The sequence below is a fragment of the Ovis aries genome, chromosome 12, assembly GCF_016772045.2.
Source record: "Ovis aries strain OAR_USU_Benz2616 breed Rambouillet chromosome 12, ARS-UI_Ramb_v3.0, whole genome shotgun sequence".
Classification (NCBI taxonomy): Eukaryota; Metazoa; Chordata; class Mammalia; order Artiodactyla; family Bovidae; genus Ovis; species Ovis aries.
This window is the reverse complement of record NC_056065.1, coordinates 75,473,264-75,499,104: the sequence shown is the minus strand read 5'-3', so window position 1 is coordinate 75,499,104 and position 25,841 is coordinate 75,473,264. Positions and strand designations below refer to the sequence as shown.

At 42.6% G+C, this 25,841-nt stretch overlaps 1 protein-coding gene across 3 annotated transcripts in view; it reads left to right on the top strand.

Moving 5' to 3' along the window:
- The window catches only part of ASPM (assembly factor for spindle microtubules), a 62,599-nt gene continuing 36,758 nt past the window's right edge, over positions 1–25,841 (top strand). For 2 of the 3 annotated variants that reach the window (XM_042229282.2, XM_015099402.4), the window contains exons 1-10: positions 1–452; positions 7,927–8,070; positions 8,223–9,714; positions 15,812–15,916; positions 16,657–16,803; positions 18,660–18,905; positions 19,181–19,248; positions 21,756–21,897; positions 23,407–23,537; positions 24,304–24,479. In XM_042229282.2, coding sequence (XP_042085216.1) covers positions 156–452; positions 7,927–8,070; positions 8,223–9,714; positions 15,812–15,916; positions 16,657–16,803; positions 18,660–18,905; positions 19,181–19,248; positions 21,756–21,897; positions 23,407–23,537; positions 24,304–24,479 — 2,948 coding nt within the window. In that variant the 5' untranslated portion in view covers positions 1–155. The other variant, XM_042229281.2, reaches the window with a different exon arrangement.

The window sequence follows — 25,841 nt, the reverse complement described above, 5'->3', positions numbered from 1 at the left end:
AGTTTGAGTTTGTGCGTCCGGACGCCTTCCTGGGTCCTAGCAACTGGACAGTAAAGGGGGCGAGTTCTTTCTCGATCCCCACAGCTCCTTGAGGGGAGGCGGTGGGCGTTCTTGCGGAGGCCGCTCGGAGCAGCGGGGCGCACCCAGAGGCCTCGATGGCGACCTGGCAGCGGGGTCGCGGCTGCTGGGAGCGGAGCCCGCCGGAGCCGAGGCCGCGGGCGGGGCCGAGGGGTCCCCGCGCCGAGGAGGAGGCGGCGTCCCCGGCCGTCCTGTCCCTCAGCCACTTCTGCAGGTCGCCCTTCCTCTGCTTCGGGGACGTGCGCCTGGGAGCCTCGCGGACGCTGCCCCTGACCCTGGACAACCCCAACGAGGAGGCGGCCGCCGTGCGGCTGTCCCGCGGCCCCGCCGCCGAACGCGGCTTCACGATCTGGCCGAGAGCCTTCGTGCTGCAGGTAGGAGAGGGGTGCGGCCTCCCCGCCGCGCTCCGGGAGCCGGGCTCGGAAGGGGCAGGAGCGGACCTGAGTAAAAGCCGAGTGATTCATTCCCTCAGACGCTGGTGAGCCCCTGTCCCCGGGGCAAGAGGAGCCCGGGTGGGCGGGGACCCGGCGGTGACAGCGCCCGCGCCGGGCATCCTTCGGAGCACATTCCTGCCTTGACTTAGGGCCTCGAGCAGATTGGCAGTTCTAGAGGAGTGGATGGCACGTTTACAATTAATATTCTTATCTCTCATCTATTCATCCATCTATCCATTTTCTTGTCTGCATTTAAGATTGCCAGGAGTACTCTGATGAGAGTAGGGTTTTTAAATTGCTTTCTGTCAGTCATCTTAATATGCGCTTTAGTTTCTAAAGGGAAACTGGCTCCATGGAGTGTCAGAGTAACTACTCTTCTGGTGAGCTTCGTTTTGGCCAAATAGCAACAAAATAAAAAACACTTTCTCAGGGGTGTTTTCAACAAGTATGCACACTTTATTATTTTAATCTTTTGGTTTTTCCTTTGCTGTAGTGTAGTTTTAATGGTGATTCAATTTTGTGACTGCCGTTTCAAGGATTTCCAGGGTAGCTTTTCTGCATTACATTGGGCACAGTCAAGCTCCCATTCCTGTCATCAAAATCTAGAGAATTTACATCGTTATTTGGACTGCAGTAGTCTTTCCATTGGTTAGAACCTCTGAAAGTGTGAGAAGAAAAAAAAAAAATTAGCTGAGAGTCCCACTCCTTGTCTAAATAACCGCTTCCTAACGCAGTGATACAAGGCTCTAAGCTGAGGTCCATTGACTTAAGCACTTGTTCAGCTACAGTTAAGAACCTGCCCTTCCCCTCTAGTTTATAAATGTTTGCTTTTCTTTTTGTGGGAAAACAAATACTTGTTTTTTCTATCTACACTATACTTCTACTTATTCTTTTTTGTTTTGTGGGACTAACGTTTTTGAATTTTTTTTTTAGAATTGTACTTTTATATTATAAAAGTTAACTGTTCTTTTAAACCATATGTTTGTGATGTTTTATGGTTTCTGCTTTAAAACAAAGCTTGTCTTTTATTACCTGTTGGTTTCCCTCAGCTTCAGGTTTGGGTGTGTTGATTCCACTCAACCACTAAGATAATACATACAAACATAATGTTTACCTTTTACAAATTGTTCTCAAGTCTGTTGCCTTATTTAATCCTTACAACAAACTCATGGAGTCATTATTTACATTAGAGGATAAGGCACCACTGTCAAAGGGTTTGTGTGCAGTGGATCAGAGTTAGGCAGCTCGGTTCAGTCTTCTGAGTCTCTATTTTCTCGTTTATTAGTTGGAAATAATGCCAGCTAAAGCTGTGCATGGTGCTCAAATGAGAGAAAGCTTCAAGCAAAGATCTTGACTGTGTCCTGAATAAATGTTCCATTCTTAATTTTTAATGAGGAAATATGCTCAGAGGGTGGAAAACATTTACACATAGTTTTATTCTTGGCGAGTGACACAGTTGGGATTCTCATCCAGGTCTTTAAATCCCATGCACTTTCACTTATATTGATTCAAAGACAGGAGGCATGGTTCCTTCCTAAAGACATATGTTAGGAGGATGAGGGGAAATTCTAAGAACAAGGAGAAGCTGCATCAGATAGGCACCAAGAAGGATGGGATGTTTTGAGGAGACTGGTGGTTCTAAATCTGAGGGCATCAGAATCACCTAAGGGTAAAATACTTGGGGCCACTCAGAATCTGATTCCATATGTGCAGAGGACAACTAGAATGTGCTTTTCTCAGAAGTTCCCAGGTGATGCCTCTGCTACTGGTCCACATTTTGAAAAGCACAATAGTAGAAAATACCTAAGTGAACATCCCTTATCTAAAACACCCTTGGTGAATTAGCTTGCCACCGTACGCCTAAGCAGCATGTCTCTGAGATGCCTCAACCACTCACATCAGAGTTGTCTGGATTGCTTGTAATATGGGAGATTTCTGCTCATCACTCCACACTTGCTAATGCAAATCTCTGGGGTTATATACAGAAAACTGCATTTTAAACAAAACCTTTTTTATGCAGATGGCATCTCAAGAACCATGAGGTAAAGGGTTATACCTGCCAGAGAGTGACTTCACAGTTAGTGTAAAAATAGGTCTACAATACAATGTATCTAGGCCTGAAAAGGAATGAAGGACCAGAGACTCATTCAGGATATTTTTTGCAGAGCAGATTTATGGACAGCCCTTTTCAAGGAAAAAACTTTTTTTTTTTTGGTGTACTTATCTATTTTTTTCCCATGATACATTAAAAACTGTATTTTTCATGCACCTACTTTTTGCCAGGTACTGTGTGAGAAATTCAGCTTATAAAATTGAGAACAAAGGGAAAAAAATTTTTAAATGATCGTTTGGGTTTCTCTTACTCTCCAAATCATGCTTTTTAAAATTTTGATAATACTGGTGTGCTAGAGTCTGCCCATAACGGCTGTCATGTAGGGGGTGTGTCATTTGGGTCTGAGTCTTCATAATGATAGTCAGTTAAAATCACCACCTGGCACATTAAACGCTTCCCTTGTAGCTCAGTTGGTAAAGAATCTGGCTGCATTGCAGGGGATCCAGGTTTGATTCCTGGGTTGGGAAGATCCCCTGGAGAAGGAAATGGCAACCCACTCTAGTATTCTTGCCTGGAGAATTCCATGGACAGAGGAACCTAGCGGGCTACAGTCTACGGGGTCTCAAGAGTCTGGACATGACTTAGCGACTAAACCACCCCCACACTGAATGGAGTTCAGCTCTGTGTCCATCCTGGCTGCATGTTACCTCCTGGTGAGCTTTGAACAACCACAGGTACCAGGACCCTGCTTCAGCATCACTCCTGGGAGGACATGGGGAGGGCCAGGGCATCTTTACTTTCCACAAACCCCTCAAAGTGATTCCTGTAGCCAGGTGTGTGAAAAATTTAACTGGACGGTTTAACAGACTCATTGATGCCAGTTATGGGAATATGAGCTTCTGTGACAGATGAGTAGAAACTAACACGAGGCCACTTGCACTTCTTTAATAAAATAAGCCATCTTTCTTCTGTCTGCAGTGAGTGTGATGTGATTTTGATCTGACTGGAAGACTTGGATGAACTGGCTTAATAGCAGCCCCAAACCTGACTCTTCCCTCCCTCTCTTCACCTCTGGGCTCCTGAGACTGTTCTGTTCATTGCACTTATGGCCACCAGGGGGCGAGCCAGATTCAGTTAATAACCAGGTACCTTCCATTGTCACTGGCTACAACTATCATTTTCTGATTTGTCACTAATAAGGGAGCGTGTAAACAAAGACTGCAGAATCTTAGGACTTGAGGGAAATGACAAATGATTTTGTTCACTGATTCCCAGCTTTTAAAAATTTCCTCCCCAAGGAGAGAAGCAGTACACATTTTAAATTGCTATCCTGACTTTCTAATGTCTCTCTTAGAATCCAGATAAAATAGTATCCCTGTTATCTCAGACACTCGGCAATGCTTCTGTTCAAAAAGATTAGCAGTGATGCATAGACTGCCATTCCTGAAGGTATTTAAAAGAAAATGTATAACAGATCAGTTCCCTCATTTGTTTTGTTTGAGTTACTAAGAGGTTGAAAGCAAGGGGGAAATGGGTAGGGAATCCAAATGAAGACTTACCAAGGGGAAAAAGCAAAATGCTTCATGTTTTATCTCAGTTTTTACACCTCTGAGAGTATTTGTCTCCATAAAAAGTCAAGTTTTGTGGATAGACTATCACCATCACAGTCCGAAAAGCGGGTATCAGTTATAAATCCCTTTCAAGTGTCTCTCAGAACTGACTTGCTGTCAGTGCCTCAGTTTATGGACTGTTACAGATTAAAGAAGGATTTCCTCACGGGAGAGTGGATGGAGGAGGAGAAGGCAGGAAAGAGGAAAGGGCAGGAACATTTTGAGCATCTTTTTTCCCGATGTACTGTCCTAGGTTACAGGATTAAGCCTTCAGTTAGGGATAAAAAGACTTGAACTTCATTTTGGTATGCCTTAAAGAAAATAGGGAAACAAGCAAAACAAAACCTTTGAAGCCAAATGTACACCTAAGTAATGTCCTCAGTGTTTAGATCTGCTGAAGAGGTTTCAGATATACAGAAGTCCTCTGCTTCTCTCTCCAGCGTCATGTATCACAGCTCATTTGCCTTCTCACTACTATTAAGCCACACTGGTCTTCTGTCTCTGGGGCTGTCCTACGAGGCAGCCCTAACTGTAACCCTAACCCTCTGGTTCCTGGGCTATGCATGTGCTGGTACCTTCTGAACTGCTTCTCCCTGACAGCTCAGTTGGCAAAGAATCCACCTGCAATATGGGAGGCCCCGGTTCAGTTCCTGGGTTGGAAAGATCCCCTGGAGAAGGGATAGGCGACCCACTCCAGTGTTCTTGGGCTTCCTTTGTGCCTCAGCTGGTAAAGAATCTGCCTGCAGTGTGGGAGACCTGGGTTCAATACCTGGGTTGGAAAGCTGCCCTGGAGAAGGGAAAGGCTACCCACTCCAGTATTCTGGCCTGGAGAATTCCATGGACAGTCCATGGGGTCTCAAAGGGTCGGACACAATTAAGCTACTTTCACTTAGCTCTGTGTATCCAGCTCATTCTTACACTTTGTTTTAGCTTAAATATTATAATTATGATAATCTCTGATTAGCCAGTTAGAAATTATGGTTCCCTTCACTGTTGCTGTGCCTCTCAACCTTTTTTTGTTTCATTGATGACAGTACTGGGGGCTTGTATTTTTGAGCTTATCTTTTTACTTAGATTTTGTCATTTCTTTTATTGAGCAGAATATAGTGTCCATGAGACCAGAGGCCATGTGTGTTTTTCATTCACTCAATAATTTTGTCACTTAAATATTTAACATATGCCCCCTCTGTGTCAGGTACTATGTATGCCATTAGGCATTCAATAACCATTTGTTCAGTAGTTCCTTCTTTAGAAGGAACTCCCCCTTTTAAATTGAAAAAAAAAAATTATGTATAAATTGAGAAGCAAGTAGTAAGAATTCACACTCCTGAATTTATCCTAAACAGACAATTTCATCTGAATCTCAGTGACAATGAAATATGAAAGATAAGCCCATTAAGTATAAGCGGATCTCAGATATTGTGGGTTCTCATCCAGACCACTGCAACAGAATGAAAATCATAGGAAAATGAGTCACGTGAATTGTTTGGTTTCCCAGTGCATATAAAATTTATGCATACACTATTCTGTAATTTTTTAAGTGTACTATAGCCTCATGTTGAAGAAGACGATATATGTATCTCAACTAAAAGGACTACTACTAAAAGATACTAACAGTCAATTGAGCCTTCTGCAAACTATACCTGTTATGTGGTTGTAAGGTCTGACCTTGATGTTGGTGGCTGCTGACTGGTCAGGGTGGTGGTTGCTGAAGGCTGGGGTGACTGTGCCAATTTCTCAATGTAAGACAGCAGTGAAGTGTGCTGCATTGATTGGCTCTTCCTTTCACGAATAATTTCTCTGTAGCCTGCAGTACTGTTTCACCACGGCAGAACTTCTTTCAAAATGAGAAGTCTTTCCTCTTCAGCCTTGCTCTGTTTTCCCGACTAAGTTTATGTAATATTCTAAATCCTCTGTCATCATTCCAATAATCTCCACAGCCTCTTCACCAGGAGTAGATTCCACCTCAAGAAACCAGTCTCTTTGCTCGTCCATAAGAAACAACTTCCCATCCATTCAAGTTTTATCATGAAACTGCAGCTTTTCAGTCACATCCTCAGATACTTCTAAATCTGTTACTGAGTCCACACTTGTACTGCTCACCATGCAACAGGCTAATAATCCTAGAGATGAGCTGTTGGGGCAAGGAGTAGTGACGTTATATGGAAATTCAGCTGACCAAAAAGACAGTGGATCTTCTTTTTTTATTTTTAAGAGGGGGGTATGTGGTTGGTTGGTAGAAACTTCTTGGTGTCAGAATCCTTTGTTCTTGCCGCTGTCCCTATAGGTCAGGTCATGATGTTCCCATAAACCCCTAACAGGACAAATGCTGTTCTCTGTTCTACAACTTTTTAACCTCTATCTTAATGGGAAAGTGTAACACTTAAAGGTCAGAGCCTTGAGAATGGGCTCTCCTGTATGTTTCAAGTTACCTGCAACATTTTTAACTTGTACAAAAGCAAAGGAATACAAAGTTTAAAGTAAAGAAACAGATCTACTGTGGAGTGGGATTTATTCTTCCCTCTTAAAATTCAAGTTCTCTTGTTATTTCTACCACATCTGCACCTTTGCTGAAGTCTTGAACCCCTCAAAGTCATTCTGGAAGACTGAAATCCACTTCCAGATCCCTGTTGATGTTGACATTTTGACCTCTTCTCATGAATCATGAATGTTTTTAATGGCATCCAGAATGGTGGATCACTTTCAGAAGGTTTTTAATTTACCTTTCCCAGATCCATTAGAAGAAGCACTCTTCATGGTGGCTATAGCCTCATGAAATGTATTTCTTAAGATTTGAAAATTGAAATTACTCCTTGTTTCTCTGGGCTGCAGAATTCATAAAGCTTCCTGAACCTTGATTATGTCATCTATAAAACATGCGTCATGACAGTATCTGCTTCCTAGGGATGTGAGATTCAGAATAGTTATGTTAGATACCTGAAACTAGGCCTAGAGTATCAATAATGGTGCTGTGGACTTTAGAGAAGCTTGTGAGGAGCAAAGAATTTAGCTGATCATCTTTACATTTCTTTCTGAAAATGTCTTTCTCATATAAGGTATTTGTATTTGAAATGGAAGTTCTGTACATAGTCTAAAGAAGTGGAAATAATGTGATTAAATTTTTAAAAACCACTGAACTAAAATAAAGTGATTCGTAGACTCTCTGTTCCACTGCTTTCATATACAATTAAGAGTTTATTATAATTTTATTTTGTTGTGAACTTTGTTATTACTGGTAGCCTTTTTCCTTAGAATGAAATGAGGTAGGATAGGAAGATACATTTGACTTGTTAAATGTTGGTGAGTAACAATTATTAACCCTCTACTATATTCTCTCTATTGATGATGGGGGTGTTAGTTGTTCAGTTGTGTCCAACTCTGCAACCCCACGGACAATAGACCACCAGTCTCCTCTGTTCATGGGATTCTCCAGGCAAGAATACTGGAGTGTGTTGCCATGTCCTTCTCCAAGGGATCCTCCTTACCCAGGGATCGAACCTGGGTCTCCTGCATTGCAGGCAGGTTCTTTACTGTCTGAGCCACCAGGGAAGCCCTATTTGTATACAATATAGAATACATTTGTGTTGTTATAAATCACTACTGTTATGCAGAGAAGGCAATGGCACCCCACTTCAGTACTCTTGCCTGGAAAATCCCATGGACGGAGGAGCCTGGTGGGCTGCAGTCCATGTTTGTGTTGTTATAAGTCAATACTGTTATAGTAATTTAAAATGTGTTCTTTTGGTTATAGCCTAAAGAAAAAATTGTTGTTTCTATTACCTGGACACCGTTGAAAGGAGGCCGAGTAAGAGAGACTGTGACATTTCTTGTAAATGATATTCTGAAACACCAAGCTATATTACTAGGAAATGCAGAAGAGCCGAAAAAGAAAAAGGTAATAAGTTTTCATCATTCTATATTTACTCTAGGAAATAATATGTAAAATCATTTTGTTCGCAGGTCTCTTGAAGTAACATTCATAATATTGCTTACAGGTAGTATTCAATAGTTATCAACTTAATCTGTATGTTTTGCTTATTTTTGCAGAGGACTCTTTGGGATACTATTAATAAGAAGAAAGTATCGGCCTCTTCAAGACATAACAAGAAGGTTTCAAATATTCAAAATGTAAATAAAACATTTAATGTTTCCCCCAAAGCTGACAAAGTTAGGAGCCCGCTACAAGCCTGTGAGAATCTGGCTACAAATGGAAACTGTTCCCCACCAGAAAGCAATCCTTTAATCCTTGAAGAAAATAAACTCCCTATATCACCTATCAGCCCCGCATTCCAAGAGTGCCACAGGGAGACCTGCTTGCCACTTCATGTTCGTCGCTCTACGACCTACACGTCCCTTCCTGCTTCTGAAAATGGGGAACTGGAGAAAGCAGACGGTGCCAACACTGCAAAAGATTTTCATTTTAATGAGAAAGGCATAACTGAAACCTCCTTTGACTCCATAGACAATGTTAATAGTCAGACTGAAGAGAACGGTAAACTTACTCTTACCCCAAATTATTCTTCAAGTTTGAACATCACACAAAGCCAAGGACATTTTCTAAGTCCGGATTCTTTTGTGAATAATAGCCATGCATCTAATAATGAACCAGAATTCGTGAAGTGCCTCTCACCAGATATGTTTGTGAAAGGTAATACAAGGCCTGTGCTTTTGGAATCAAAAAGGGTACATGAAATCTGTCGGAAAATTCTAAGTCCAGATTCTTTCATAAATGATAACTATGGACTAAATGAGGATCTAGAAACAGAGTCCGTCAACCCAATTCTCTCCCCAAATCAATTTTTAAAAGATAATATAGCATATATATGTATATCTCAGCAAACATGTCAATTGCCATTATCAACTAGACGTTTTCAGGACTCACAGCCTCCTCAAGACGAGAGAAAAAATGCAGCTGTACCTTGTATTTCTGAATGTCAGCAGTTAGAATCTCCAAAAGCTACTTTTGAAGCATCCAAAGCTTTAGAAGTGATGTCAAACTCTTACACTTTTAAAAAACAGAACCAGCCTAAATTTTCGGCAGTTCAGGATATTTCTAGTCACAGCCGTGAAAAACCTATTAAGAGACGCCCAATACTTTCTGCCACTGTGACTAAAAGAAAGCCCACTTGCGCTGTAGAAAACCAAATGGAGACTGTTAAACCAAAGGCAAAAAGATGTCTCAATGTTGTAGTGGGTGACTGTGAAAAAGAAACAGATGATCAAAAAGAGAAAGATGATTTTCATCCTCTTCTTCCAACTAGAGATTTAATACTGAGCAGACCTAAGAGCTCTAAAAACATTGTAACTCCTCCCTGCAAGGCAGCTTCAGTTGCTCGTAAAAGAAAGAGTAAGGGACACACAGGAGATGAAAATGTGAGGGTAAGAGTTACAGAATGCTCGGAAGTGCAAGAAGTCAAAAGGACCCATTTTTCTCCTCTGGCATCTAAAACATCAACTGTTAAACACACACACAAAGTGCTAACCTCCTCCTTGAAACGTGTTAGCCACAGAGAGAAAGTAAACCTGAAGAGGAAAACAGGTGAGTCTCGTTCACAAAATCTTTCATGAAAGTGTACCTATATGGGGAATATTTTCTATTTATTTTGGTTTAGTAAATTGCTATTGAGAAGCTTGAATCAACTTGTACTTTTCATTCACCGGTTGGCTTTAGTGGAAGATGAGTCAGATGTAGAGTAGGGCTGAATTCTGAAATCACTGTGATCTCATTCTTATTTACATTTTTGATGTTTCATTCATCATGGTTTTTCCTGCAGTAATTTTTAAAAACTGCTGTGTTAAAATGCTTGTCTTTATGTTTAAAAAAAATATTTTAACATATTTGTTTATTTGGTTGTATCAGGTCTTAGTTGCAACATGCGAACTCATTTTTCTCCCTGAAACTTTAAAGTTTTATTTTGTATTGGGGTATAGCCGATTAATAACATTGTGATAGTTTCAGATGAACAGCTGAAGGGACTTAGCCGTACATTTACATGTATCCATTCTCCCGTAAACTCCCCTCCCATCCAGGCTGCCACATAAAGTTGCACAGAGTTCCATGTGCTATACAATAGGTCCTTGTTGGCCATCCATTTTAAACAGAGCAGTGTGTACTTAACTTTTCCAAGGTCCCTAACTATGCCTTCCCTCCCAGCAGCTGTAGTTCATTTTTTAAGTCTGTGAGTCTCTCTCTGTTTTGTAAGTTCATTGATATGATTTCTTTTTAGATTCCACATATAAGGGATGTCATAAGATATCTCTCCCTCTCTGTCTGACTCACTTCACTCAGGACGACACTCTCTAGGCCCACCCGTATCACCGCAAATGACGCTGTTTCATCCTTCTCAACGGCTGAGTGACACTCCATTGTATGTGCCACGTCTTCTTTATCCGCCCTCTGCCGGGTTAGACTGTGTGTGCATGTCCTGGCTACTGTGACCTGCCTCAGTGAGCACTGGGCTGCAGGTATCCTTTTGGATCATGTCTTTCTCTGGACACATGGCACGCAAACTCTTAGTTGTGGCAAGTGGGATCTAGTTCCCCAACCAGAGATTGAACCTGGGCCCCTGCACTGGGAACATGGAGTCTCAGTCACTGGAGCGTCAGGGAAGCCCCTCCGTGCTTGTCTTGCCGACAGAGTGCTTTGCTCCCCCTGCAAGTGTCGCACCCGGGGAAGTACTGAGCGTGCCTCCCCTTAGTCCAAGCCCCAGACTGAGGGCCCAGTGCGCACCTGACCCCCATCACACTGTCTCAGGGGACGCAGAGGGGGCCTTCCCCCAGGGACGTCGTTCTCCTTAGCCTTTACTTGGCCCTTATTCAGGGATGAAGACAAGGCCGCCCAGCTCCTCTTTCTTTTAGGAGGAACATCACCACTCCTTCCCCACCCCTCACCCATCCCACCCCTGTCTGCCTCAGAAACTGTCAGGACTAATGCCAGACTGCCTCAGATGCCAGTCAGGGTCCAGGCAGGAAAACAAACCACACAGGCTACGAAACAGATAATTTTAAGGGATTCCAGGACTGACAGGAAACGTCACACCCGAGTACTTGAGCTCACTTCTCTTTGTACACTCCCCGGTTGGAACCACCTTCTGCATCTCCCCAGCTCTCTGCAGTGCCCGTGTGCTCTGGACTCACCGCCTTCCTTCCCATCTGTCTTTGCTGGATGCACCCTCCTCCTGTTCCCGCCCTGACCTGGCCCTCTCCTGAGAACACGCCTTCTCTCCTGCTCCTCTGACCTGGAACCTCCTGGGACCGTGGACCACCCACCGTCTCATACCTGCTTCCAGACTGTTGCTTCTCCTTTCTTCCCGGAAACAGATGACAAGAAAGCAAAGGGGCCACAGACAACTTGAAGCTCAGTTTCCATACCACCCCGCCTTGAGTTCTCCTTGTTACAGGGAGAGATGACTGAGAATTTTTACATTTGGCTCATAAGACCTTCTCTAAAACCTCTACTTTATGATGCGTCTTTATGATTTCAAGATCCTTGAAGGAGATCCTTCCAGTACCCTGGCCTGTGAGTTCCAGCCTCCTTAGGCCACACTCTTAGAGCATCTCCCTTGCTGGGATTTCTGCGTTTTTGCTAAAAGCCAATGAATCTGCCTCCATTTCCCCGGCCCTCACCTCTGACCTGTCATCATATTCTCACTTGGCTTGGCCTTCACGGCTCATAGTAACCCCTTGTTCCGTCTTCGTGCTTGCCTGGCACATTCCAGTTCCCAGGCCAGCTCTGTGCCTGCACCTTGCTGGACTGTGACCGCTCATCTCCTGGAAGCACGCAACTCTTCTCGGTTCTGTCGTCCTGCTTTGTTGACTTTATCTATCTGCTGCAGACTACTGCCCCCCTCCCTTTTGGTCCTGAAACCTCGAGCACCTCCTTCCCCCTCTGAGGACAAGCAGCCAGTGTTTACTGCCTGCGTTCCCCACAGCCCCCGCTGTGAGTGCCTTGCTGATAGCTCCTCTCATACCTACAGCAGTCAGACTGAGTAGACGTTGTCATGAGCACACGCTCAAGTCAGGAAACCTCCACATCCAGAAGCTGAGTCTTTGCCTGAGATCACGGGGAGTGAGTGGTCAGGCTGGGGTTCCCCCAGGCAGGGGGCTCAGGAGCTGGTGCTCTGGTCCTCACCTAAGCCGAGAGCCTGATTCCTATCTCACTGAGGACGCAGAGGTGCTGCGGAAAGTTCCACAGCATCCATCACCCGCTGTGTTCCCTTCCCCTGCTGCCTCCCATCCTGTGACAGGCTGAGGTCTGTGCGCCAGTGAGGCAGGCTCTTTACAGTAACAGTAAAGACCCCAGCCGTCTACACGGTCGATGTTTTAGCAACTGCCTTTCCCCGCGTCTCCAGGGTTTTACTCCCTATCGGGTCATTTCTGATTCATGCACAAAGTGCTGTTCTTACCTCCATCTCCCAAAAAGACAAAGACTTCTCATTGATACCACATATCCATTCACACCCAGCATCTTTCTGCTTTCTTGTAAGCAACACTCCTTGAAAGAACCTACATGTTCATTTTGTGATAGTTCACTGATTCTGTATACTTTTCCATGTAAACATTATGCTTGAATTAAAAGGTGCTTTTTAATGTAAACAAAAATAATCACTTTGAAAGATGCTTCTATTAGCTGTTTCTAGTTCTCCTCTTTGTTGAAGTCACTTCAACCAGATTTTGATGACTCTAGTAAAACCTTGTTTTGTCAAGGTCATCAACACCTCCACACTGAATCCAGAGATTATTTCTCAGTCTTCATCTTGAACTATTAGGCACCTCTCTCTCTGGGGCCCCTTTACCCTGCCACTCCCACTTCCTCCTGGTTCTTTTCCCGCCTCCCTGGGGGCTCCTCTGTGTCTGTCGCTCCAGCCTCTACACTTGACTCAACCACTGAAACTTTTTCACACTTTTGCTCATTCCCTTAGTGCTTTCAGGCCATCTCACAGCTTTCAGTTCTGCATGGAGGCCTTCCAGCTTTACATCGTTAGGATGGACCTCTCATCTGTCGACTCGTTTATCCAACGTCTTTTATTTCCACTTGACTGCCTAGTGAGCGTCTTTAATTTGTCTAAAAGCAGCCCTTTGCCATCCCCAGTCCTGTGACGTCTCTCCCTGGTGTGTCAGTCCAACACACTTCTGTTATGATCTCCTCTCATCTCAGGCCCCACACCTTGGGGTGTCCCTAAGTGTGTTTCTCTCCTACCCTTTCTCTATAAATTCAGACAGTCTGCCTGATTCTAAATTCAGTCCATCAACAAATCCTGTCTTCTTTCCAAGTACATTCAGAACCGGGTCAATTTCTCACCATCACTGACGGCCCCATCTGAGCCTATGTCTCTGCAGGTCCCCTGTTGGATCTTGCCTTCACCCTTGCCTTCTCTGGAGTCTGTTTTCCACTTAGCTGCCAGGGAAATGCTTTTAAAATAGTCATCAGTTGGATTCTAACATGCTCCATTTCTATACCCCCGATGGCCTTTCATCTCACTGGAAGCCAGGTTCTTATAGTGACGTGCAAGACCCTGCAATGTCTGCAGAGAAAGAAGTCAGTTTTTCAAGGTGCATTTATTCAGCTCTGAAAAGTTACCTGCTGTGTGCTATGCATTGTTCTAGGCTCTGTGGATACTGGGAGAAAAGACATCATTCCTGTCCTCAGCCGCTGCCCATCCTTGGAGCTATGCCCAGGGAATCATGAAAGCGCAGAAGTGGGGGCACTTTACTTGGCTTTATGGGAATGACCAGAAGCCGTGAGACATTTCCAAGGAAGTCTCCCACAGAACAAAATGGTTGTAGGCGGAGGGACTGGCTTGTGTAAGCCTTCAGAACGAGGAACTCATATTTTTAAGTACGTTAAGATGGAAAGAAACTTATAATCTAATAGATATAATGTAACAATTTGGTCATATTCCTTATTTTGACAATTGGCGTGGATTTGCAATTCTTCTAAGTCAAAGCTGAGCACTTTTTCTCTGAAGGTCCAGATAGTAAATATCCAGGTTTGGCAGCTCATGTGACGTCTGTCACAACCACTGGGCCCTGCCAGTGCCAACAGGGAAACAGCCACAGACAGTGTGGACATGAGCGGCTGTGACTCCGTGCCAAGAAGGCTTTATTTATGGACACCGAGATCTGAATTTCATATTGGCTTCATGTGTCATGAAATAAAACTTTTTGGAGGTCTATTTTGTTTTTAACTAGTGTTCATAAATGCGAAAACTTCTTGGCTTGCAGATTGTACACAAACAGCTGTGGGCTGGGTTCTGCCCTGGGCCTTAGCTTTCCCGCCTCTGGCTTTATTATTATTAGCTCCTGGTCCGTATGGAGCAGCAGCACAAGCTGGTGTGAAACCCACCTTTGAGGGAGTGAACTGCGTTAGGACAGGCTGTTTTCCTCTGTGACTTTCCTGTACTTTCCCTGTAGGCACCCACCCCGCCCCGCCGCCACCATCTACCTTCTGTAGGTACCACTTACCATCTACCTCCTGTGTATACCCCCACTGTCTACCTCCTGTAGGTACCACCCACCATCTACTTCATCACCGGGTGAGGCCTGGGAACCTATCAGGGTTCTTATTCTCTATCCCTTGCCTAGTCAGTTGACCTTAAGCCCTGTTACAAGTTCTGCTATGGAAACAGCTCTTCTCTGGTTTTGTCTCCACCACTTCTGTGTTCCTTTAAATGACTTAGGCCCCTGGGATTGCTTCCTTTTCGCTTCCGTCTCTAGTCTTGACTCCAGTCCACTGTCCATTCCATCTTCTGAAATACATGTGACAGTGTGACTGCCTGGACCTTAATCCTTCACTGGCCCACCAGGTACTTGGAACTGAGTCACAGTGCAAGCTCTGGAGCCACGCTGTCTAACTCAGCTACCTGCTGGCACGCATGGCCTTGACCAAGTAGCACAGTTGCTCTAAGCTCCATTAAGCGTAGGAGATGATGGCGCACTTCTGATAGATTTCTGGTGCTAACTGCATCAGTAACCTGAATTACAAGACTCTGAGAGTGCCTGGTGCAAGTATTCAACTACTAGCCATCACTGTCATTTTTCATATTTTTAAATTCCTTTCTTCCTCTTCCAACCTCTTTTTTGTCTTGGTTTTCTTGTCTGTGTTCTTGGCTCCAGGTACCACCTTGCAGTTCAGTCAGAGGCCCCGTTCCTGGTATGTCACGTCCGCTGCAGGGTCAGCTCAGGGGCGCTCCCTCCAGGAGGCTGTCCTGCCTTTCAGGTGCCTCCCCTTGTCCCAGGCTCCTCGTGTACTTCTGATGTAATGTACTGTGAGTCTTTCTACTCCTCTGTTCTGGACCCAGAACATCCTGAGGGCTGGAACCACATCTCTCCATTCTGCATTCTCAGCGCCTAGTTGTATATATACACACACACACACACAGGCGCACACACACACACAGTGAGCTGGTTCAATCTCAATCATGGCTTCTGTCCACACAAAATACTTTGTAGTTTCTGGTCTGTAACTTTCAGACAGATAGGTTTTATTTACCCAAGTTCATATCCTGGCACATAGTGGTTACTCAGCATCTGCTAAATGGATATGATTTTGGAGAGTGCAAATTTTAAGTTGATAGCAGTTCATTTGCAGAGTTAATTTTACTTTTAAAATGCTATTCTTTTTCTCACGATTGTAGATTCGTTAGGATACAGAACTCCTACTTCTAAAACAAACAAAAGGACAAGACCCTTTGTTCCTGTGGCTCAGTCTAACTTGACCTTCATAAAAGCGCTAAAAGCAGGCAAGTGTCTAATATCTCTAAAGTCTCTGAAAAACTGGCACTGAATGAAGCATTGATCGCATTTCAGATGGAAATGAATTGATTTTTTTTAATGGAATAAAAGCTTGAAGAATTGTTAAAGTATGTGTCCCAATAACAATTAGGATATTTTCTCAGAGTTCAATGAAGTTGATTCACTTTTCTTGGGATTTCTAAATAACCAGGAGGTACTGCCTTACTTTTTCTCTTTTACTTTTACTACATTTTATACCCCAAAATGGGCTTCCCTAGTAGCTCAGCTGGTAGCAAATCTGCCTACAATGCAGGAGACCCCAGTTCGATTCCTGGGTCAGGAAGATTCCCTGGAGACGGGATAGGTTAACTGTCCAGTATTCTTGGGCTTCCCTGGTGACTCAAATGGTAAAGAATCTGCCTGCAATGCAGGAGACCTGGGTTTGATCCCTGGGTTGGGAAGATCTCCTAGAGGAGGGCAACCCACTCCACTATTCTTGCCTGGAGAATTCTATGGACAGAGGAGCCTGGCAGGCGACAGTACACGGGGTCATAGAGAGTTGGACATGACTGAGTGACTGAGCACAGCACAGCACACCCCAATGCTTTCAGCTCCTTCCAGCAGGAAGTAGAAAAGCAAACATCGTTCAATGTCTTAAAGGTGATCTTGCTGATGATCGTCTATTGCTATAGATTGTATAATAATTTAAAGGAAAAATGTTTATGCCTTAACCTAACTGTATTCCTAGGTATACCTAGACATCCAATGCCGTTTGCTGCAAAAAACATATTTTATGATGAACGCTGGAAGGAGAAGCAGGAACAGGGCTTCACTTGGTGGCTAAATTTTATATTAACTCCTGACGACTTCACTGTAAAAACAAATATTTCTGAAGGTAAACATGAAGTTAACATTTAAATTAGATAATCCTTTTTTTAACAGGTCACTTTTAACATGATTTTTTCATTCTTTAGTTGTACAGATTTATTGGGCTTCCCTGGTCGCTCAGTCTGCCCGTAAGGTGGGAGACCTAGGTTCAATCCCTGGATTGGGAAGATCCTCTGGAGAAGGAAATGGCAGCCCACTCCAGTATTCTTGCCTGGAAAGTCCCACGGACAAAGGAGCCCAGCAGGCTACGTAGGGTCGCAGAGTCGAACACTACTGAAGTGACTTCACTTTCACAAGTGTATCATAGTGTAGTTAGTGGCACAGCACACTAGGTCATTAACACAAATGCTCATTATTGTGCAGGTGAGAGAATTTTGTGCTGTAAGTCCTGAACTTCTTTTTTTGCTCATCAGCCAGTGTGATTTCCAGCCTTTCCAGTGAATGGGTTTTATTGTTAGACAGATTCAGTCTGCATTAACAGTGAGATATGGCTGCCTAGAAACACAGTCCAGTCTTAGCTGCATCAATAAAGTGGGATGTCCTGGTGGATCATTTTGTCTTGTATGGCCTGTTAGGGATATTGTCTCTACTGGACCCTGTTTAAGATGTTTGTGGCCAAGTATATAATGATGAGAGGTCTAAAAACCAGCGGATATGAGGAATTTTTAAAATATTTCACTGTAGTTCTGGAAAAGAGAAAAACTCAAAGTATGGAATGTGATGGAAACATGATGTTCTTCAAATAGTTAAAGGACTTTCTCCTGAGACAAGGAAGATTCACTTGGGCTATTCTCCCATAAAAGTTACAGAGATAAGTTCAACTGCAGATAAGGAAAACCCCTTTAAAATACTTAACTTGCCCAGGCATCACACAGGCTGACTTTAAGGTGGACGATTTCCCTCTTGCTGTAGTGTTCCAGCAGACACTGGTCTGCATTTGTTAGAGAAGTGTGTATAGGAATTCTACCTTTGACTAGGTACTTTGCTTTTTCTCCAAAAGTAAACAAAACATCTTTGAGAGAAGATGTGCTCTATGAAAATTCAAATTGCATTTCAAAATTTGACTTTAACAAATCACATTCTTTTTTTAAACCTTTATTAATTTATTTTTAAATATTATTTCTATTTCTCTTTGGAATAGAGAAATATAACTTTTTAAAAAATGTATTCAAGCATATTGACTTTTTACCTTTTTGATGTTTTCCATTACTTTATTAATGATTATTCTTTTTAAATTTATTTTTAAAATTGAAAGATAATTGCTTTTAGTATTGTGTTGGTTTCTGTCATACATCAGCATGAATCAGCCATGGATATGTGTATGTCCCCTCCCTCTTATACTCCCTCCCAACAAATCCCATCCTTTAGGAGCTTATCTTTTGATAAAGTGTATGGAAGCAGAGAAGCCAGCTAGGAGGCTCTCTCATGAGTCTGGGTTAGAGGAGATCATGTTGGAACCTGGATGACAGTGGTTATAAGAAATGGTTAGATTTGGGATACAGTTTGCAGGTACAGTCAATTGGTTGCGACTATAGGACAGCCTCGGAGAAGGCAATGCCACCCCACTCCAGTACTCTTGCCTGGAAAATCTCAGGGATCAGGGATCCTGGTGGGCTGCTGTCTATGGGGTCACACAGAGTCAGACACGACTGAAGCAATTTAGCAGCAGCAGCAGCATAGGACCGCCTAAGCTTCTGAGTGAAGGATGACACCTTCACTTTGAGGTGGGAAGGAGAGGAGCAGGCTAGAAGGCACAGGGAATAGATTCTGTCTTGGCCTCCTTCAGCTGCATTTATTGCTAGATTTTAAAGTGTATGCACATATCGTTTAACCAGAAATATCCTTTCTTTCATTTTGACCCAGTAAATGCTTCCACTCTTCTTCTGGGAGTAGAGAGTCAACATAAAATAAGTGTCCCGAAAGCTCCTACCAAGGACGAGGTGTCTCTCAGAGCTTACACAGCTCGGTGCAGGTTGAACAGGTTGCGTCGTGCCGCATGCCGCTTATTTACTTCTGAAAAAATGGTTAAGGCTATGAAAAAGCTTGAAATTGAAATCGAAGCTCGGCGGTTAATTGTTCGGAAAGACAGGCACCTCTGGAAAGATGTGGGTAAGAAGATTATGGAAATCTTGAGATTAATTCTTTAAAAACACTCTAGAAATTTTTTTTCAGAGTCAAATATATACGTGGTTTCACTTTGCTACCTAAAAGTTCACAAACTTAAACGAGATCATGTACATATATAAAAGAGTGGAAGTATACTTTAACATATTTCATATATGTGATGTTCCTTTTTGGTCTCTGATTTCTCTCCATGAAACTGTATTCACTGTCTCGTATTTGATTAGTGGTCTGAGCTTACTTGTGTTTCATATGCGTTTCAGGAGAACGGCAGAAAGTCCTGAATTGGCTATTGTCATATAATCCTTTGTGGCTACGAATCGGCCTAGAGGTAAGTACACCTTTCAGTTTTTGAAAAAAGATATATATACTTTTAGAAGATTCTTTAATAAAATGATGGTTTCAGTTATCAAATTATTTGATTACTTAATATCTCAGTATGAAATTTAAGGTCCCTTCATAAATGCTCTTAATAGACTGTCATTCTATATCACTGCCATTTTGTTACATAGCAGTTTTCCCATTAGTTTCATATATATATAATATTTGGTACCAGATGTAATAACAAATATAGTTAACTCCTTTCTGAGCATTTACCAATGATAATACTGGGTTGTTTAAAACACATTAAATATATTTTCTAATTTAGATCTCTATAAAATCCAGTGAAGTATTTATTGTTATTCCAACTTCACTGACAGAACAGAAGCTGGGATGGTAAGTGACCTGCTGGATGCCTGTGAAGGGCCAGGATTGGAATCCACACCAGTCTGAAGTCACCAGAAACATTTAGATGGAACACTACTCATGGAAACATCAGAATTTGAGTTTTTCACATGGTGTATGGTTCAGTAATATTTAGAATGATAAAACTAACTGAATTAGAAAGCCACTAGGAGTTGGCTGTTAAAAATATTCTTTTATTCCAGCCCTCAGTGTTTCCATTTCTTTTAGTCTTTTACTGGTGAACTCCTGTATCTTGTTTAGGGTTTTTACCTTTGTCATGTGGGATATCCCATTCTTCAGTTTTTTCTAAGTTTTTGAATAGAAAAATCTTTTGTACTAAACAGGAATCTTTACACTTATCTGGCTAGTTATTAGAAAATTGAGGTGTAGAGAGAATGAATGATAACCCCACTGTGGTCACCCAACTAGACAGTGAACTTGCTAAGATTTCTTGCTTTAATTCTTATTTCAATGATTTGAAATTCAACTTCTCATTTCTTTCAAAGAAAAGTTAATCAGAAAATTACATATCAACTGGCTATGCTTCACATATCAAAGAGTTCCAGAGCCTCAATTAAAGGAGACCTGTCTAGGGCTTCCCTGGTGGCACAGATGGTAGAGTAGACCCTGTCTATTTGGGGCATAGCTCTTTTGTGGCAGAGGTAGAACGTGGGAGAGTTAGAAACATGCAGTGCCTTTTGAAACTTCCTCTTAGATGTAGTGGGCATCAGTGCATCCATAGTTCTACCCAAAGTGCATTACCTGTCCAGGCACAGATGAGGCAGAAATATTTATTCCTTCACGATAGATACAGCAAATCTATGCCATTTGGTGGGAAAGGGGACTTCTAAAGGGAAAGGTGAATGAATAATTATAAACAAAACATTCTACCATCACACCTTAGAATTCTGTTAGGGGGCATGACCTTTGAGGATCTTAAGAAAGCATCACATGCCAAAAAAATAAAGGAAATAAAGACAAAGTGTCTCTGTTTTGGCAGATATTAGTATTTTTATGCTTTTCTCTAGTTTTATTGATGTAAAGTTATAAAATACAATTTGATGTTTTTAGTTTTTTCTAATTGCTTTAAAAATCATTAACAATCACATTGATGTTAAATTAATGGCATATTTTAATCCTTGATTATACACAGATCAGAACATCCCCAGTTACTGTCTCAGATGGTTTACAGATGGTTTTCCATTTGTTAACTACTGAAGCATTTAGGATTATTTAGGTGTGTGTTGCACCTTCATGACACACTTGAAGGACGTGTGTTCATGTGTGCTAAGTCGCTTCAGTCGTGTCCGACTCTTTGCAACCCCATGGACTGTAGCCCGCCAGGCTCCTCTGTCCATGGCATTCTCCAGGCAAGAATACTGGAGTAGGGTGCCATGCCCTCCTCCAGGGGATCTTCCCGACCCAGGGATTGAACCTGAGTCTCCCATGTCTCCTGCACTGGCACGTGGGTTCTTTACCACTAGCGCCACCTAGGAAGCCCACTAATAGGACTGCTGCTGCTGCTGCTGCTAAGTCGCTTCAGTCCAACTCTGTGCGACCCCATAGACGGAAGCCCACCAGGCTGCCCCCGTCCCTGGGATTCTCCAGCCAAGAACACTGGAGTGGGTTGCCATTTCCTTCTCCAATGCAGGAAAGTGAAAAGTGAAAGTGAAGTTGCTAAGTGGTGTCCGACTCTTCGCGACCCCATGGACTGCAGCCTACTAGGCTCCTCTGCCGATGGGATTTTCCAGGCAAGAGTACTGGAGTGGGGTGCCATTGCCTTCTCCGACAGTTGTCATTAAATTTGAGCAAGAGGCCTATATTTGATAGTTCTTAAAAGAAAAAATTGCAATATAAATATCACTTGTCATATAATTTTTAAGAACTTACCTTAGTCCTGAACTTTCATCTCTTCTTCGCTGTGAAGAGTGCACTAAAAATTGCAGAAAACATACATGTTCAGCCCAAAGAGCCCGGTCGAACATCCCCATCTCTCCCAAAGGAATCAGAACCTCACCAGTTCCTAGACCAGCGTCGTCTGTCCCTCCTCTCTGCATCCTTGTGCCCCGAAGAGAGAGCACAGCCCTGACTTGGGCTTGGATTTCTTTTCAGACAATATACGGAGAACTGGTGCCTCTGGAAGACAACAGTGACGTCACGGGGCTGGCGATGTTCATTCTGAACCGCCTGCTTTGGAATCCTGACATCGCAGCCGAGTACAGGCACCCGAGTGTCCCTCACCTGTACAGAGATGGTGGGTGGCTCTGCCTCCGTCGTATGCTCCCCCCGCTGTGTGCAGAGGGTGTCCCGTCCTCATTCCTGTCTCTGTTCCAACTTCACCTTCCAGAGAAACCGGTGTAAAAGGCCTCTCTCTCCACTGCCGTCTCGTTCTGCAACCCCCCAACCATTCTCCATCTTTCCCCCCACCGCTACAGCCCTATCGCTATTTGTGCCTGCTGTCTCTTCTCTCCACCTCACGAGCAGGCCTCATGCCCAGTGGAGGTCTGTCTTAGGCTGCCACTTGCTGTTTTAGTATTCTTAGCCCCTAGGTCAGTGCCTGCGGTGCTCATGACGTAGTTGTCGTGTGAAGCTAATCCAGTCTCTTGCTGTGTCTGTGCCCCAGTTTCTTCCATGAACTGGAAATGTTAAATAGTACCTGCCCTATAGAGCCCTCGTGAGCCTTAAATGAGTCTGTTCATGGAAAGCTTAAGAAAGATATGCAGTGTGCTCCTGTGCTTATTACTGTGCTTATTGTTCCAGCAGATGTAACTATCCTACTTTTACATAAAACTTGTCTTTTTTTTTTAAATTGAGGTATAGTTGATTTACAATGTTATATAAGTTTCAGCTGTTCAGCATAATGATTCATAATTTAGAAAGGCTATACTCCATTTGTAGCTTTAATAAAATATCGGCTATATCCCCTGTGTTGTACAATATGTCCTTGTAGCTTATTTGTTTGGCAAGTAGTGATTTAATCTTCTTAATCTCCTACCTCTGTCTTGCCCCTGCCTTCCCTCTCCTCACTGGTAACCGCTAGTTTGTTTTCTGTATCTGCAAGTCTGTTTCTTTTTTGTCATATTCACTAGTTTGCTTTACATTCCACCTATAAGTGATACCATGCAGTATTTATCTTTCTCTCTCTGACTTATTTCTCTAAGCATAATGCCCTTCAGGTCCATTCATGTTGCTGCAAATGGCAACCATTTCATTCTTTCTTATGGCTGAGTAGCATTCTATTACACACACGTACATACATACACATACACGTATGTATACACTATATCTTCTTTATCCGTTCTTCTGTCGATCGACTCGTACACATCTCGGTCTTTGCTTCCACATCTCGGGTATCGTAAATAATGCTGCTGTGAACACTGGGGTATATTTGACTTAGGGTTTTTATTTTCTCTGAATACATACCCAGCAGTGTAATTGCTGGATTACTTGGTGGTTCTCTTTTTAGTTTTTTGAGTCATCTCCATAGTGTTTTCCATAGTTGCTGTACCAATTTATGTTTCCCCTGCCAAAAAAAAAAAAAAAGGTAAATATAAGGAATTTTATAGACTTACAAAGAATTCCAAGATAATTTGACTTTAAAGTATAGGACACATCTCAAGAATCCTTAACAGAAATATATAGACCAAAAGCATAACAATAAATAAATATAGAAAAATAATTGAGAACCACCCCCTTCAAGAAAAGAAAACCAAACTTGTCTTGCATAGATGAACGTGCTATGCCTTTTTGTACTTTATTTCAGGTCATGAAGAAGCTCTGTCTAAGTTTACATTGAAAAAACTATTATTGTTGGTTTGTTTCCTTGATTATGCCAAAATCTCTAGACTTATTGATCATGATCCTTGTCTCTTCTGTAAAGATGCCGAGTTCAAGGTATGGTTTTCATCTTATATTTTTTATTTCACATATAAGACTTCTGTCTGTTTATTGTGTATTTTCAGAAAAAGTTATTTTCCCAAAGAACACTAGTCCGACTCTTTGCAATCCCATAGACTATATATATACAATCCGTGGAATTCTCCAGGCTAGAATACTGGAGTGGGTAGCTTTTCCCTTTTCCAGGGGACCTTCCCAACCCAGGGATCTAACCCAGGTCTCCTGCTTTGCAGGCAGATTCTACACCAGCTAAGCCACAAGGGAAGCCTGATAGTTTTCATCTTATATTTTATATTTCACATATAAAATTTTATCTGTTTTTATTGTATATTTTCTCCTCAGAAAAAGTGATTTTCCCAAAGAACAGTACTCGAGTAGAACAGAAATGCCTGCCCAGTAGTTCTAACCCTGCCTAGCTTGTTGGTTGACATTTCACCAGTGCATCATTCTAGCTTTGCTTTGAGAATGAATGAAACTGTGCTTCTGAGTAATTCATTTGGGAGAAAATTTCTTTCCTAATTTAGTATGCTATCAAATTCTAATTTTTAGAGTGTATTATTATTTATGAGCCCTTTCTTAAAAAGTCTTAAATTAGAAATATTGGAAATATATGAGGTTCCCATTGTTATCATATGAAACTGTCTTTTTATACTAGTTAATTTTACTTTATTTCTATATGCACAGAATGATTTGAAGAATTTGTTTTTATTATAAACAGAACGATGATACTGGAATATAATACCTTCTGTTTGTTTCTCCATAGGCCAGTAAAGATATCCTTCTGGCTTTTTCACGAGATTTCCTAGGCGGTGAAGGTGACCTTTCCCGTCACCTGAGCTTACTGGGATTTCCTGTGACCCACGTCCAGATGCCTTTCGATGAATTTGATTTTGCTGTTAAGAATCTTGCTGTAGACTTGCAGTGTGGGGTGCGTCTCGTGTGAGTATGAGAAATGGAATTATGTCTCTCCCTAGAATAGACTAAAATTTTCCGAAAGACATTTTTTTCTAACACACACAATCCCTCTTGTTCCTTTATGTAATGGGATAAATCTAGGGTTTAAAAAAGTTGGGGTAAGTTCAGGAAAATAGTGTGAATTTTAGGCCAAGAAACCTTGTTCCCTATCCACATTTTCCTCTGCTGGCAGGTGATGAGGTCTGAGTAGCAACCACTGACGCCCCAGAATAGGAGTTTGGGAAAGCATGGGGCTAATTAAACTATAAGACATTTAAATAGCACTTTATCTGCAGTGGTTTCATGACTTCTACATCGTTTGAGACCGGTTTTAGTTGTATTAACCATGTTGCACATGTAAGGATGCATCTCTGAAATTAAAAGACACTTGCTCCTTGGAAGGAGAGCTGTGACAAACTTAGCGTATTAAAAAGCAGAGACATCACTTGGCCAACAAAGGTCCATATAGTCGAAGCTATGGGTTTTTCAGTGGTCGTGTATGGGTGTGAGAGTTGGACTAGAAAGAAGGCTGAGCACTGAAGAGCTGATGCTTTCAGATTTTGGTGCTGAAGAAGACTCTTGAGAGTCCCTTGGACAGCAAGGAGATCAAAGCAGTCCATCCTAAAGGAAATCAACCCTGAATACTCATTGGAAGGACTGATGCTAAAGCTGAAGTTCGAATATTTGGCCACCTGATGCGAAGAGCTGACTCACTGGAAAAGACCCTGATGCTGAGAAAGATTGAGGGCACAGAGAATGAGATGGTTGGATGGCATCACCAACTATATGGACTTGAGTTTGAGCAAACTTCAGGATATGGTGAAGGACAGGGAATCCTGGTGTGCTGCAGCCCATGAGGTCACAAAGAGTCGGACACGACAACAACAACACGTGAGGAAAAGTGAGATGAAGACATGGCGTGGTTTGCCCAGGTTCTACATGGCAATGGCAGTGGGCATCAGCTCACGACATCCAGCTTCATGTTGCACGCGTTTCCTCACTAACACACTAGAGTCCTAGGCATTGGCTTTGATGTGACAACAGTGAGTCACCACTGCCTGCTTTGGAAGGAGCAGCCTTTACACTGTAGCTCGGGTGGCTTCTTTACAATATGTGACTTGAAGGCATCCATCTTGTTTCTAAGAAACTCTCTAATTTATATTATGTCTGACATTTGTGAGGAAGTTACCACTGTATCTTTGTGAATCCCCAGTTCTTCGCAAATAGGATACATGGGACTTCCTTTAGTAGTTGAGTGGTTAAGAATTTGCCTTGCAGAAGGCAATGGCACCCTACTCCAGTACTCTTGCCTGGAAAATCCCATGGATGGAGGAGCCTGGAAGGCTG